Consider the following 16,396-nt stretch of genomic DNA (forward strand, 5'->3'; position numbering starts at 1 on the left):
GAAAGCGGCAGAGCGCCAGGCAGATCGAGAGGCGGCGCAAGCAGAGCAGGAGCGAGAGGCGTCAGAACGCCGAGCGAGAGCATCAGCTGGAGTTGGCCCGGCAGGGTCTCCTACCGCCCACCACATCACCTCCGGAACCCAAGACAGCCAAGTTCCGAGCCGAGGACTTCCCCTTGCTGGAGAAGGACGGTTGCTGGTGAAGGATGGAGACCTGGACTCCTTATCTGCGAGCCTTTGAGCGGACCTGCTGACAGCACCATCTGGCCTCGGATCAGTGGGACAAGTTCCTGACCCCCTTTTGAGGGGTAAGTCTCTGGAAGTTTAGGGGGACTTACCTGCCAGGGTGGAACAGAACTATGAGAGCATCCAACAGGCCCTGATCCAGCAGTTCAACCTCACTCTGGAGTCTTACCGCATGAAGTTCCGGAGCCTGCAAAAAGGCCCCAAGGACACGTGGGCTGACCACACGCTGGTCCTTATGAGAGCTGCAGAACACTGGACCACCGGCCATGAGATCCAGGAGACGTTTGTCATGGAGCAATTCTTGTGGAACTGCCCAGAGGATCTTCAACAGTACCTCAGTGACCGGAAACCACAGGGGGCCGATGCTACAGCCACCCTGGTAGATGAATATGCCAATAACCGGGCCCCTGAAGCCAAGCGGGTCGCCCACAGCACCTGGAGAGGGGGTAAGACTCATCCTGCCCCTGTTTTCTCAGCCCCTAGAATGCAAGGGGTGCCACCCTCTGTTTCCCTCTCCAGGCCAGGGGCAGAACTCAGGAGGTGTCACCACTGCAACCAACCCGGGCACTTCAGGGCCATGTAACCCCAGCGCCCCAAGGCCCTGTTCTCATCCCCAAAACCATGGTTCATCTGGACTGGGGCGCTGGGAGGGGAATGAGGTAGGTGGGAGTGTCGGCGAATATTCCCGCGAGTGTTTTAACTTGGGACGGATTTGGGGCGGCTAGTGTCACAGTATGTGGCTACTGGGACCGCAAGTCCTGGTCCCCCACTGTGTCTTGATTTGTCTACTACTAGCAATATTATAAGTGTGCCTGTTCCTTCTGAGTCAAGGGGAAGATGGGAGCTGAGAGTCACTCCTGCACTGACAGGACACATGCAGCCCTTGCAGATGAGACAGAGCCAGAAGACACAGGAAGGTGTGAGAATGCCCCCAGATGTCAATAAGACACCTATCTATTACTAATCCTATAGTTTGGAAAGGGTTAAATAAACACACACACATGCAGAATAAAGTCTTTTAATGAAATAAAACACTTAACACTGTTTGACCATTTTATTGTTACTGGTAATTTAAGCGAAGCCCTTGATCTCCTGTAAAAAATGTAAAATAAAAAAACAACAATATATACCATACCTGTCCGGCGTACAATCAGTCCCATGCCGTAATCCATATCTGGGGTATATACAGTTTACAACTGGGAGCTGTGCTAATGCTACCAGCCCAGAATGCCAGCTGATTTTCCCACGCTCAAGAGTTCATTTGAGTTTGTGCCGGCAGGGAGCGCAGCTTCGGTGACATCACCGCTAATCACTGAAGCTCCGCTCCCTGCATTTCATTCATTCCCCAGTAGTTTACAACCGGGACGGTCGCATTATACATCATATTTCTGGGTGACACTTTTACCATCTATATTTAATTTCTGTTATAACAAGTTAACTTAAATCAACTAAGTATGATGTTTCCCCTTTATCGAACTCTGCTTCTTTTGCACTTCGATATGACTTGTTTATTTTTCTGCTGCAGTGATGTCCCTGACTACCCTGATGACCACTGCAGCTAATCACTGGCCTCAACTCTTTACTGTTACAGCCAGTGGGGGAATAACCTGGAATTCTTGTATTTTTAACTTCAAACTGCATAGCCATTTAAAACGAAGCACGTAATACTAGATTTTTAGAGTAGTTATTCATTTGAGATCTGATGGCATATGAATTTTTGGTTGAATAAATTGTTAGATGTTTGCCTGTTTTAGTATGTTTGTTTATTTTCCCCACTCTTTATGCTTTTAAAACAAAATCCAATATTCTACTTCTGAAAGGTTAAAGTAAAAATAAATTGCTTACCATGTCCCTGGATTTTGAAATGATTACTTCCATTATGGTATTGAGAAGATAAAAAGGCTGCACACTTTGTTAAACGTAAGGAAACTTTCTTTAACACTATAGCAGTCCTCTCAAAATGGTTGTATTGCTGACCTCCAAGCCATAGTCTGGACAAGCTTAAAGTCCTTCGCTGGGATGCAGAACGTCTGCATGTTTATCACCTGTATGTCTCCTTCCTTTAATGTTTATATTATACTCTTATATTTTTTTTACCGTTTTATAATCTATTTGTGTGCTTTCTTGCTTATTTAAAAATTAATACGACTGAATGAATGGCACCTGCATGCGACCAAAGTTCATTAGGTGTCACTAGTACATTACAGTGTAATACAAGTGACTAGGGTCACGTTGCAACACCGAGGATACTGTGAGTTCGACAAGCCGTCACAAAAACTCTGATATGGTTGGACTTTTTGTGACTTGCTTGTTGTGGTCGGAGTATCCTTGAGGTCGCAATCCGATTCCATTCATTTGTGCTGCGCTGCCATGTAGCAGCAACACTCAGCGAATTTTGGTCGAACGTCAGGTGTCACTGCTAAAATAGCTGTGTAGCCTCAGCCTAAATTATGTGAAAAAAAAAAAAGTCTGTATATGGTTTGAACTGCGGAATATGTTGGCGCTATATAAAAAAGATTATTATTATGTGGTCTGATATTATGCACAAATGTGTAATAGACGATAATCTGATTCCTTTTAGGAGCTAGTGGATATAAAGATGTTACAGTGTAAGCGAGTTGTTAATGGTAAGATGATTTTCTGTTTATTGATGATGTTTGTACTAAGGGTAACCACTTATTCGGTTTGGCCACATTACACAATTTATCGGAATGCTTTTATGGACTGATAGTGTGCTGATGTTTGGAGAACTGTCACATGCTGATCTTTTGGAGCATTTCAACTTCTGTGATCACTAAAGAGTTCTGGAATACAAAAGATGTTCCATATTTTATTTTCCCAGTTTTCTATTCTGGCAAGGGTTTTACAGTGACCTAACACTCAATAATGTCACACACATGTCACATTAGAATTTTGAATAATGCTGTACTAACCTGATAATCTCACAAGCATGTACAGAGCTGCCTGTAAGGCCTCTTTCACACTTCCGTCTTTCAGCTCCCGTCACAATCCGTAGATTTTTGAGAATGCAGGATCCTGCAAAAAAATTTGCAGGATCCTGCATTTTCCCATAGACTTGTATTAGCGACGCATTGTGACAGATGGCCATCCGTTTCATCCGTCGTGCACTGGATCCTGCATTAAAAAACGGTCCGTCGGGCAGAGAAAACGTTCAGAGGAACGTTTTTTCTGCATGTCGGAAAATTGTTCAGCGACGCATCCTGCGCTGTCCGTCACTGGCTACAATGGAAGCCTATTGGCGCAGGATGCGTCGCTGCCTGTGACAAGCAGGAATCCAGCCACGGGTCCGGCCTTTTCAAAGAGAGCATGCGTGGAAGAATTTCCTGTCAGGGAAATTCTCTCTCGCTCACTCTCTTTCTCTTTTTACTATTGATGCTGCCTATGCAGTATCAATAGTAACAAGATATAATGTCAAAAATAATTTAAAAAAATAAAAAATCACAGTATTCTCACCTACCGGCGTCCCGCGTGGTGTCACCGATGCTCCCGGCAGCTAGCGTTACTTACTAGTAATACATTGCGAAGTCTTGCGAGACCGCGACTTCTCGCGAGATTTCACAATATATTACTAGGAACGCTAGCTGCCGGGAGCATCGCTGCGCGGGAACGCCGGTAGGTGAGAATACTGCGATTTTTTTTTTGATTTTTTTTAACCTGGTTTGTGTTGTGTATGCATTTTCGCAGAGGAAAACCGCTGCAAAGACGCACACACAACAGGTGCACATAGGCTCGATGGGTCCTTCAGAAAGACGGTCCCAATGCACACGTTTTCCACAATCTGCACAGGATCCGTCATTTCAATGTCTTGACGGATCCTGTGCAGATTTGGAAGACGGAAATGTGAAAGTAGCCTAAGATGTGGGGATGCATGACACTGCATACTTGTATACGATGTCTTGCACATGTCATGTCATACACTTACAGCTTTATAGCACACACATACACTACACTGCTGCATGAACAATACTTACTCTGTGTATACTCTGCCGTATACACACTTCCAGCTTTGCTACATGCCCATCTATACACACACAAAGCTCTGCTGCAAGCACATTTACATACAGCATCTGCTTACATACCCATTTATATTCACACACAGCTTTGCTACATGCACATTTATATATACACAGACAGCTTTGCTACATGCACATTTTATATATTATTTTTTTATTATTATTATTATTATTTATTTATATAGCACCATTGATTCCATGGTGCTGTACATGAGAAGGGGTTACATACAAGTTACAGATATCACTTACAGTAAACAAACTAACAATGACAGACTGATACAGAGGGGCGAGGACCCTGCCCTTGCAGGCTTACATTCTACAGGATTATGGGGAAGGAGACAGTAGGTTGAGGGTTACAGGAGCTCCGGTGTTGGTGAGGCGGTAGCTTCGGTAGTGATGAGGAGGCAGCGGGGTCAGTGCAGGCTGTAGGCTTTCCTGAAGAGATGGGTTTTCAGGTTCTGTCTGAAGGATCCGAATGTGGTTGATAGTCGGACGTGTTGGGGCAAAGAATTCCAGAGGATGGGGGATATTTGGGAGAAGTCTTGGAGGCGGTTGGGTGAGGAGCAAATAAGTATGGAGGAGAGAAGGAGGTCTTGGGAGGACCGGAGATTACGTGAGGGAAGATATCGGGAGATTAGTTCAGAGATATATGGAGGAGACAAGTTATGGATGGCTTTGTAGGTCAGTATTAGTAATTTGAACTGGATTCGCTGAGGGAATGGGAGCCAGTGAAGAGATTTGCAGAGGGGGGAAGCGGAGGAGTAGCGAGGAGAGAGATGAATTAGTCGGGCAGCAGAGTTAAGGATGTACTGGAGAGGTGCAAGGGTGTTAGCAGGGAGGCTGCAGAAAAGGATGTTGCAGTAGTCAAGGCGGGAGATGATGAGGGCATGCACAAGCATTTTAGTAGATTGACGGTTGAGGAAAGGATGGATTCTGGAGATATTTTGAAGCTGGAGGCGACAGGAGGTGGAAAGAGCTTGGATGTGCGGTTTGAAGGACAGGGCAGAGTCGAAGGTTACTCCGAGGCAGCGGACTTCCAGTACGTGGGAAAGCATGATGTCATTGATTGCAATAGATAGGTCAGGTAAGGAAGATCTATGAGATGGAGGAAAGATAATTAGTTAAGATTTGTCCACATTGAGTTTGAGTAAGCGAGAGGAGAAGAAGGAGGATATGGCTGATAGACACTCCGGGATTCTGGACAGCAGAGCGGTGACGTCTGGGCTAGAGAGGTAGATCTGAGTGTCATCAGCATAGAGGTGGTACTGGAATCCATGGGACTTTATGAGTTGTCCCAAGCCAAGTGTATAGATTGAGAAGAGTAGGGGTCCTAGAACAGAGCCTTGGGTGACTCCCAACAGAGAGAGGGTGGGATGAGGAGGTAGTGTGGGAGTGGGAGACGCTGAATGTGCGGTTGGAAAGGTACGAGGAGATCCAGGATAGGGCGAGGTCTTTGATGCCAAAGGAGGAGAGGATCTGTAGTAGGAGGCAGTGGTCAACTGTGTCGAGAGCAGAGGACAGGTCTAGAAGGAGGAGTACAGAGTAATGTCCATTAGTTTTGGCGGTAAGTAGGTCGTTAGTGATTTTGGTCAGGGCTGTCTCAGTTGAGTGATGGGGGCGGAAACCAGATTAGATGAGAGGTGGGAGGAAAGTTCAGAGTGGTCGTGCTGCTCCAGGAGTTTGGAAGCGAATGGGAGCAGCGATATTGGGCGATAGCTGGACATAGCAGTTGGATCGAGGGTTGGCTTTTTAAGGATAGTCGTGATTGTGGCATGTTTGAAAGCAGAAGGGAAGGTGCCACAAGATAGTGATAGGTTAAAGAGGTGGGTTAGGGATGGGATAAATGTGGTGGTGAGGTTGGGGAGGAGGTGGGATGGGATGGGGTCGAGCGCACAGGTGGTGAAGTGCGATTTGGAGAGGAGACAGTTAAGCCCCCTTCAGTGATGTTGGATAGGGAGGTTATGGGGTTTGGGCATTGGTCTGGTATACAAAGGGGTTGTGGTGGTTGAACAATGAAGACTTGCCTTGTCTGGTCGATCTTATTTTTAAAGTGTGTGGCAAAGTCCTCAGCAGAGATGAGGGAGGTTGGAGGGGGCAGTGGGGGGCGGAGGAGGGAGTTGAAGGTTTTGAATAACTGTTTGGGGTTGTAGGATAGGGAAGATACGAGGGTTGTGAAGTAGGCCTGTTTAGCAAAGGTGAGAGCAGATTTAAAAGCGAGTGTTGCCTGCTTGAATGCAGTGAAGTCATCTTGCAAGTGTGTTTTCTTCCAACGCCGCTCCGCAACCCTGGACACTTGCCGGAGCTTTTTAGTGGTGTTATTGTGCCAAGGTTGTCTATTGATACGTCGCATTCTGCCATGGACGAGAGGGGCAACTGTGTCAATAGCTGATGCAAGAGTGGCATTGTAGAAAGCAGTGGCACTGTCTGTGTTGTGGAGTGAGGATATGGATGCCAGTGGTAGGATAGAGTCGGAGAGTGTGTGGGTGTCTAGGTGTGCAAGGTTTCTGCGGGGGTGCACATTTTGCTGGACATGGATTACCGGTGAGGAGGACAGGGATGAGAAGGTGAGCAGATGGTGGTCGGAGAGAGGGAGAGGGGAGGTGGTGAAGTTAGATAGAGAGCAGAGACGGGTGAAGACCAGGTCTAGTGTATGTCCGTCTGTGTGGGTGGCTGCGGAGGACCACTGAGTAAGTCCAAAGAATGAGGTAAGGGACAGAAGTTTGGAGGCTGTTGACTGAAGAGTATCAATGGGGATGTTGAAGTCACCCATGATGATGGTGGGAATGTCAGCAGAGAGAAAGTGAAGAAGCCAGGTGGAGAATTGGTCAATAAGGGCAGTGGCTGGGCTGGGAGGTCGGTATATGATTGCCACTTGGAAGTTGGAGGGAGAGTAGATGCGGACAGAATGGACTTCAAAAGAGGGGAGGATAAGGGAGGGTAGAGGTGGGATTGGGTTAAAGGTGCAGTTAGAGGAAAGGAGAAGACCCACTCCTCCACCATGTTTGTTGCTGGGTCGAGGGGTGTGGGTTAAGTGGAGGCCTCCGTAACAGCGCAGCAGGGAAGGCGGTGTCAGAGGGTGTTAGCCATGTTTCTGTGAGGCCAAGGAAGGCAAGATTGCGAGAGAGAAAAAGGTTGTGAATCACATGAAGCTTATTGCACATTGAGCGGGCATTCTAGAGTGCTCCAGAGAGAGGGAGCATGGGGGTGGGCGTCATGGGCACGGGTTTTATGTTGGAAAGATTGCGGTAGTTCATATTAGATAGGGAGCGATAGGAGGGGGTAGTAGTGGGAGGTATGAGCTGTGGGGGTCCCGGGTTGGTAGATATGTCTCCAGCAGTGAGGAAAAGCAGAGAAAGGGAGAGCAGGTAGGAGAAAGAGGGTGGACGACTTGTTTTCTGTTTTCTTAGGACAGATTTGAGGTTGAGGAGCAGGTCAGCAAAGGAGGACAGGTGGGGAGGTAAGATGGATGGGGAGATGATTATTAGGTTAGAGAGTGCTGGGGTTTGTGATAGCGAAGGAGAGAGAGGATTAGTGGAGCAAACACTGTAAGGGCATAGGTAAACATGGTGAAGGAGTAAAGGTACCTTCACACTAAACAACTTTCCAACGAGAACGACAACGATCCGTGACGTTGCAGCGTCCTGGATAGCGATCTCGTTGAGTTTGACACCCAGCAGCGATCTGGATCCCGCTGTTATATCGCTGGTCGGAGCTAGAAGTCTGGAACTTTATTTGGTCGCTAGATCGGCGTGTATCGTCATGTTTGACAGCAAAAGCAACGATGTCAGCAATGTTTTTACATGGAGCGTGAACGATAAGTGAGTCGCCGTTACGTCACTAGATCGCTCCTGCATCGTTCTGGAGTTGCTGTGTTTGACGTCTCTACAGCGACCTAACAGCGACGCTCCAGCGATCTAGTTTAGGTCGGATCGTTGTCTATATCGCTGGAGCATCGCTTAGTGTAACGGTACCTTTAGATGGGTTAATAGAAAAGCTAGATCCAAGTAATAAGAAGTGCTTACTCAGAAGACATACCCAAAAGAAACAGATCATAGAGTGGGGTCCTGACTCCTGCCGTGACTAACTGCCGTTGAAATAACTGCGGCGTCTCTATGCTTAGCTGCGTAATGCTTTGTTGCAGGATACACACAAACCTCTCTGCCACACACCGCCATATGTATTACCACATTTTGTAGTTCCTTCCAGGCATGTGACTGATCATATAACCTGAAAGGTACTGGAGCTGGTCAGGTGGAAGATCCTTAAGCTGTACATGGTGTGTAGCATCTGTGCAGGTTCCGGTAACTTCCTTTCCTGCCCTGCGGCGATCACATAGATCAGTGTGGGGCAGGAGCAGAGAGAGCAGTTCTGTCTGTAATCATGAAGAATGAGGTGTCTGTGTTCTCCTTCACAGGAAGCTGACTCTGGACTATAAGATGCGCACACTAAGGCTGTGTGCACATGTTTCGCGATAAAAACGCATAAAAAACGCATACATATGCATCCCATCAATTATAATGCATTCTGCAATTTTTGTGCACATGATCCGTTTTTTTCCTCAAAAAAAAACGCATCGCGGTAAAAAATTTAATTTAATGCATTGGGAAGCTCCGGAAAAAAACTCGAAAAAAACACGTCAAAAACACGAAAAAAAACGCGGAAAAAAACGCATTCGGATTTCTTGCAGAAAATGTCCGGTTTTGTTCAGGAAATTTCTGCAAGAAATCCTGACGTGTACACATAGCCTTATTAGCAAAAGTTTTCCCCCTTTAATATTTACAATCTTTAATTAAAGGGGTTGTCCAGTAGTTTCGTATTGATGACCCATGATTAGGACAGGTCATCGATATCAGATCAATGGGGATGTGACATCCATCACCCCCACGATCAGCTGTTCCCTCTGCCTGCCGGTTTCAATCAGTTGTTGAGGAGAACCGCAAACCTTCTTCATCGGCATAGTGGCTGCAGCAGGGTTTGAATAGAGGTAGATGTCATAAGGTGGAGTATAGGCCTAGAGTAATATCGGAGCATAGCCCAGTACTGGTCTCGGTACAAATGACAGGGAGGAGTAGTCTAGCGGGGTTGGGATGGAAATTTCACCCCTCCTGGCTACAGTATTTGGATATGGAACAGGTGGGAATTGAACTCGGGGAGTTTTTCAGGATTAATGAAGGGAGTGCGGGGAATCTTATAGTGTGGGACACCATGAAGGCATACCTGAGAGGAATTTTATTCTGGGACATCTCGAGACATAAAACTAAAGGTACCTTCACACTGAGCGACTTAACAACGATATCGCTAGCGATCCGTGACGTTGCAGCGTCCTGGATAGCGATATCGTTGTGTTTGACACGCAGCAGCGATCTGTATCCTGCTGTGACATCGTTGGTCGGAGCTAGAAGGCCAGCACCTTATTTCGTCGCTGGATCGGTGTGTGACACCGATCCAGCGATGTCTTCACTGGTAACCAGGGTAAACATCGGGTTACTAAGCGCAGGGCCGCGCTTAGTAACCCGATGTTTACCCTGGTTACCATTGTAAATGTAAAAAAAAAAAAACCAGTACATACTTACATTCCGGTGTCTGTCCCCTCGCCGTAAGCTTCCCGCACTGTGAGCACCGGCCGGCGTAAAGCACAGCGGTGACGTCACCGCTCTGCTGCCGGCGCTGACACAGTGCAGGGAAGCTGAGGCCGGGGGACAGACACCGGAATGTAAGTATGTACTGTTTTTTTATTTTATTTACATTTACACTGGTAACCAGGGTAAACATCGGGTTACTAAGCGCGGCCCTGCGCTTAGTAACCCGATGTTTACCCTGGTTACCAGGGGACTTTGGCATCGTTGGTCGCTGGAGAGCTGTCTGTGTGACAGCTCTCCAGCGACCACACAGCGACAAAACAGCGACGCTGCAGCGATCGGCATCGTTGCCTATATCGCTGCAGCGTCGCTTAATGTGATGGTACCTTAAGTCTAAAATTCAAGACAATGCAGTGATGGAGGAGCTGAGGGTGGCAGAAGAGGCACTGGCCTCTCAGAATACAAGAGAATCGCAACTTCGTATGAGGGCGGCTCAGGCGGCGGTCGATCAACTTCATATGCGTAGGGCAGATAGGTTGAGAGCCTTTCAAAAGGAAACATTCTATTCGGAGGGAGAGAAGGTGGGACATTTGCTCTCGGTGGTGGTTTCTGCACAGCGGGATTCTTCACATGTATATTCCATAAGAACAGAGGAAGGTAAGGCGGTTACTCGGGGGGGGGGGGGAATTTTAGACATTTTTCGGAGATTTTATAGTAAATTATATTCCTCTAGGGTGGATAAAAGTCCTGAGGAAATGAATAGATATCTGAATGAGGTTGACTTACCCAGACTAGGTAGAGAGGAAAGGGAGTGGATGGATAAACCGCTTGGGGAGGAAGAATTGAAGGTGGCTTTGGCGGATATGGCGGGTGGGAAGGCTCCGGGGACGGACGGTATCCCAGTAGAGGTTTATAAAATTCTCAATGCAGAGTTAATGCCCAAATTGGAGCGAGTGTTCTCTGAGTCGTTGGAGAGGGGAGTGCTGCCCCCATCAATGAGAGAGGCCATTGTGATTATTCCTAAAGCTGATAAAGACCCTCAGCAGCCGGAGTCGTATAGACCAATTTCACTTCTAACGGCTGACATAAAGATTTTGGCGAAGGCCCTGGCGAACAGGCTGTCCCAAGTGATTGATAAATTGATTCACCCAGACCAATCTGGCTTTATGCCCAATAAATCCACAGCAATTAACTTGAGGAGGCTATTTTTAAATATGCAAATTCCCGCAGACAATGCCGGAAAAAGAGTTGTGGTGTCTTTAGATGCCCACAAGGCCTTTGATTGCGTGGAGTGGAGTTACTTGTGGTCGGTACTGGGTCGCCTGGGGTTTGGTCCAATATTCATCTCCTGGGTTAAGTTGTTGTACTCGTTCCCAACAGCAAAAATTAGAGTTAATAATAAATTGTCAGAGAGTTTCCCGCTGTTTAGGGGTACCAGACAGGGGTGTCCGCTGTCCCCGTTGCTCTTCGCTCTGGCCGTGGAGCCGTTAGCGGCTAAATTAAGAGGTGCTCAGGAGGTTAGAGGGAAGACAAAATTGCATTATATGCTGACGATATGTTGTTGTTCCTGGAGGATTCCGAGAGGTCCTTGTGCAATGCGGTTGCTTTGATTGAGGAGTTTGGTCGGTTTTCGGGGCTCACAATAAACTGGGATTAGTCTTGTATGTTGTTGATTGAGGAGGACAGTATGGGCAGTGGAGAGAGGGTGATAACCACAAAATTAAAGTCTGTTCAAAAATTCAAATATTTGGGTATTCAGATTGCTCTTCCTCTGACTACCTTTGAGGAACTGAATTTAAGTCCGTTAATGCTGAAAATTCGTACCAAGATTACGGCGTGGAACAAATTACATCTATCGGTGGTTGGTAGGGTGAACCTCTTAATCCTAATCCATGGCTATACTTCTTAGCAGCACAGTGTCAACATCTTAAAGGATGGGGAGAGGAGGCAGGGAATGTGCAAATACCTAATAGTTTGAGGTTCTTACTACAGGCGGACGTTTTGAGTGAGTTTGGAGGGAGGACAATTCAAAAAAATGGGTTCACAGGGGTGCACTATTAGATTAATTCACAGTGTATAGGAAAAAGTTAAACTCATTAGGAATGTGAGTGGGTTCACCAGATTCTCGCCTATTTGGGACAACATATATTTACCAGAATTCAGGCAGAGCGAGGGTTTTCACTCTTGGTCTGCAGCAGGTATTAAACGGTTGGGGCAGCTGATAAGTCAGAGCAGACTTAAAACATTTGAGGAGTTGCAGGAAGAATTTCAGTTGCCACGGTCTGAATTGTTCCAGTATACTCGTATCTCTCATGCTTATCAGGCACAAAATAAAAGGGGAGCCATAGTGGTACAGATTGATCTCATGCTCGACTACATCCTTAAGAATAGCTGCACGAAGGGGGCGATTTCAGAAATATATGGGTTTCTGCTTTTTTCTTTCCTGGAAAAACATCCCATCCGAGCTAAAGGGAAATGGGAAGCTGAATTGGGAATGAATGATAATGATAGATGGGAGTCGATCCTAGAATATGTGCCCAAGATATCATTGAGTGAACCTGGCAGGCTATCACAGTTATTCATAATCCATAGGGCCTATAGAACCCCTAACAGGTTGTTCAATGCTGGGCTTAGGCAAAACTCGGAATGCCCTCGGTGCTCACAATCCCAAGCGGGGATATTGCATATGATGTGGCAGTGCCCTAGACTGTCCTCCTTCTGGATAGTTGTCTTAAATCGTATTGAACTGGTGTATGGATGTTCTGTCCCTAGGAATCCACTGACTTGCATTTTGGGATATGTGGAGGAAATCGTTACGGACAACATGTTTAAAATAGTTATTGCACGATTGTTATTCATTGCTAGGAAATTGATCGCCAAATTTTGGATTAGAGAGGAACCTCCAACAAGGAGAGACTTTCTTCAGCAAACGGAGCATATACTTACATTGGAGAAAAGTATCTACACCAAAAGGAATAAGCTGGACATCTTCCACAAGCTGTGGCAACTTGGCAACTGTGGATGGACTTGAATTAGGATGATAAATGAGACTATAGGGAGCCTAGTATTCAATGGAAATATAATGGATGTTTATTCAAATGCTTGTATTATGATGGGAATTGGGGTGGCTCTGGCTGAGGTCTCTGGGGGTTGGGTGGGATGGGGGGGCTCTGGGTCGGGGATAAAAAGTTATCTGTCAATGTTTAATGTAACATGGTCATGAGAATTATTCTGATTTGTTTATTCTTTGCGGATAATAAAAATCTATCTGATACAAAAAAGAATAGAGGTGGATGTGCTGGACTTTGCAACTGGCAACATTCTGCTGCCGGTGACACTAGGAAAGTAGCTGATAGAGGGGCGGTTGGGTGTCACACTCCCACTGATCGAATATTGATGACCTATGCAAGGCTAAGCCATTAGCCTAGTGTATATCTGTTAAGGGGCTGTTACACATGTATTGGTCATCTTACTTGTTAGCACTATATACAGTGATCAGTATAAATGAGTACACCCCATTATATTTGTGAACAAACTTTAGTTTCCTTTCAGAATCAACATTTTCTTTGTAATACCACACTACAAAATACTCTCCACTAATGTGGGCCATTGATTGCAAACAAGATTTTTTATTTTACACACCCAAAAAATTTAATTTTCCTAACAAAGTTAACAAATTTAGACTCCAAAATTCTAATCAACAAGAATTCTACCACAGGCAAGTCTAATTATTCATTAACAGGTGTCCAGCAGATAGTTCACTATAAAAGGGCCTTAGCAAAGTAAACAACTTCCCATCTCATGCTGTCAGCAATGGCCCCACTTGGAAGAGAAATGTCAGAAGACATGAGAAAGAAAGAAAAAATAATCTCTTTACACAAGAAAAGTGAAAGCTACAAGAAGAACAGTAGTGTCTTCTAACGAGAAAGATTGAAGAAAATCAACATGCAAGTTCACTGCAGTTATCTAAAGTAGAAAGCCAAACTGGGTGAGTTTTTCCTGTGACAGAATGCATGAGTGTTGTCAACGAAGGAAGCCTCTCAAAAAGCCCGCCTATAATTTGCCAAGGCCCACTCTGAAATATATGAAGGCTACTGGAACTCTACATTCTGGAGTGATGAAACCAAGATAAATATGTTTGGAACTGATGACTTTAACCCCTTCCCGACATATGCACTACATATACGTCATGATCGGGAAGGACTTGCCGACCAATGCAGTATATGTACGTTATGGCTTATACTAACAGCTGACACCCGGCACTTTAACCCTCTAAATACCTTATAACTCCGATCAGATTGCAAGTAAAAGTCCCATAGTGGGAATACCGTATATGCTCGAGTATAATCCGAGTTTTTCCGCTCATTTTTTATGCTGAAAAAACCCCCCTCAGCTTATGCTCGAGTGAGGGTCCCTCAAGACGGAGGGGGAGCTGCAGCTGCGGAGCAGCGGGTCACAGGAGGCAGGAGCCAGTTGCTGTGGCTAACACCAGTGCCTGTTGCTAAAGAGAAATGAATATTCACTGCTCTGCACTCCCATGGGCATGAAGAGTAGTATATATTAATTTAATTTTCTTCAATAGCCGGCACAGTAGCAGAAGCCGTTGGCTTCCTGCAGCGTCCGGGCAGGCTAGTGTGTCCACTACTTAAGAAAATGAATATTCACTGCTGTCTGCTCCCATGCACATGGAGAGCAGTGAATATTCATTCCCTTTAGTAGCGGGCACACGTGATCACCCAGGCGCAGCAGCAAGCCAACAGCTGAGGTTACTGTTCCCGCTATTAAAGAGAACCTGTCACCTGAATTTGGCGGGACCAGTTTTGGGTCATATGGGCGGGGGTTTTGGGTGTTTGATTCACCCTTTCCTTACCCGCTGGCTGCATGCTGGCCGCAATATTGGATTGAAGTTCATTCTCTGTCCTCCGGAGTACACACCTGCGCAAGGCAATATTGCCCTTAGTCCCAGCATGGAGAGCAGTGAGTATTTCCGCAACTGTCCTCTGCTTGTAAGCAGCGCATGACATCACTGCGTGCTCTGCTTACAAGCATAAATCAGCTGCTGGCATCAGAACAGGAGACTGTGTGGGAGTGCAGGGATAGTAAGTAGGATGGTTTCTTTTTTTTAATGTTTTTATGATGGGCGCCATGTAAACCAGGACAGGGATTGTGGGGCCATGCATACCAGGATGGGCATGAGGGGGCGCTCTCGGGCTCCCTCCGGTGGTTGTAAGTGGCATTTTTGCGAGTTCTGCTCTTGGGCTCCCTCCGGTGGTTTTAAGTGGTACTGCTGCTCCTTGGATTTAGTAGTCAGCAGCTGCTTCCACTGATTGTCTTTCTGGCTCGACTATTTAGCCTGGTTCTATCCTTCAGCCTGTGCCAGTTGTCAATGGTTCCTGGTTGGATTCACATCTCTGCTTGGATTTCCCTGATATTCTGACCAGTTCAGCAAAGATAAGTCCTTGCTTTGTTCTTTTGCAGTCCACTTGTTGTGGACTTAATCTTTCTGCACTTTCTATGTTTTTTCTAGTCCAGCTTGTCAGTATGGATTTATTCAGTTAAGCTGGAAGCTCTGGGAAGCAGATTTACCCTCCACACCTTTAGTCAGGTGTGGAGATTTTTGTAAACTCTGTGGTGGATTTTTCTAGTTTTTAATACTGACCGCACAGTATTCTTTCCTGTTCTATTTATCTAGTTAGACTGGCATCCTTTGCTACATCCTGGTTTCATTCTGCGTATGTCATTTCCATCTCCACTCACAGTCAATATTTGTGGGGGGCTGTCCTATCCTTTGGGGATTTTCTCTGAGGCAAGATAGCTTTCCTGTTTCTAGCTTTAGGGGTAGTTAGTCCTCCGGCTGTGACGAGGTGTCTAGGGAGTGACAGGAACATCCCACGGCTACTTCTAGTGTTGTGTTAAGCTCAGGGAACTGCGGTCAGTACAGATACCACCTCCTCCAGAGCATGTTTCATGTTGCTCCTAAACCACCAGCTCATAACAGTACAACTGGCCAAAAATGAATTAAATGCATCTCAAAAGAAGGAAAAGGAAGTCCTGAGCCATTTTTTTTCCTGCAGTCTGTGTCATAATTCTCAATGGCGAGAGAACATAGCCCAGCATATATGAGAACTAGCTCTTGGAAGATGGAAACTATACTGACCATGAACTAAACCTGCCGCACAACTAGAAGTGGCCGGGTAGCATGCCTACGTTTTTTATCCCTAGATGCCCAGCGCCAGCCGGAGAACTACCTAATCCTAGCAGAGGAAAAGACAGTCCTGGCTCACCTCTAGAGAAATTTCCCCAAAGGGCAGATAGAGGCCCCCACATATATTGGCGGTGATTTTAGATGAAATGACAAACGTAGTATGAAAATAGGTTTAGCAAAATCGAGGTCCGCTTACTAGATAGCAGGAAGACAGAAAGGGCACTTTCATGGTCAGCAGAAAACCCTATCAAAACACCATCCAGAAATTACTTTAAGACTCTAGCATTAACTCATAACACCAGAGTGGCAATTTCCGATCACAAGAGCTTTCCAGA

The 16,396-nt window shown here is 46.1% G+C and overlaps 1 protein-coding gene across 5 annotated transcripts in view; it reads left to right on the top strand.

The window, feature by feature from the left end:
- Positions 1–16,396, top strand: part of DUS2 (dihydrouridine synthase 2) — a 569,010-nt gene that overhangs the window by 102,295 nt on the left and 450,319 nt on the right. For 4 of the 5 annotated variants that reach the window (XM_077288143.1, XM_077288137.1, XM_077288139.1 and 1 more), the window contains one exon: positions 2,825–2,870. The exons of the other annotated variant lie outside the window; for it this stretch is intronic. In XM_077288143.1, coding sequence (XP_077144258.1) covers positions 2,825–2,870 — 46 coding nt within the window. The remainder of the gene's footprint in view (positions 1–2,824; positions 2,871–16,396) is intronic. 5 annotated transcript variants of the gene reach the window in all.

The sequence above is a fragment of the Ranitomeya variabilis genome, chromosome 2 (genome assembly GCF_051348905.1).
Source record: "Ranitomeya variabilis isolate aRanVar5 chromosome 2, aRanVar5.hap1, whole genome shotgun sequence".
Taxonomy (NCBI): domain Eukaryota; kingdom Metazoa; phylum Chordata; class Amphibia; order Anura; family Dendrobatidae; genus Ranitomeya; species Ranitomeya variabilis.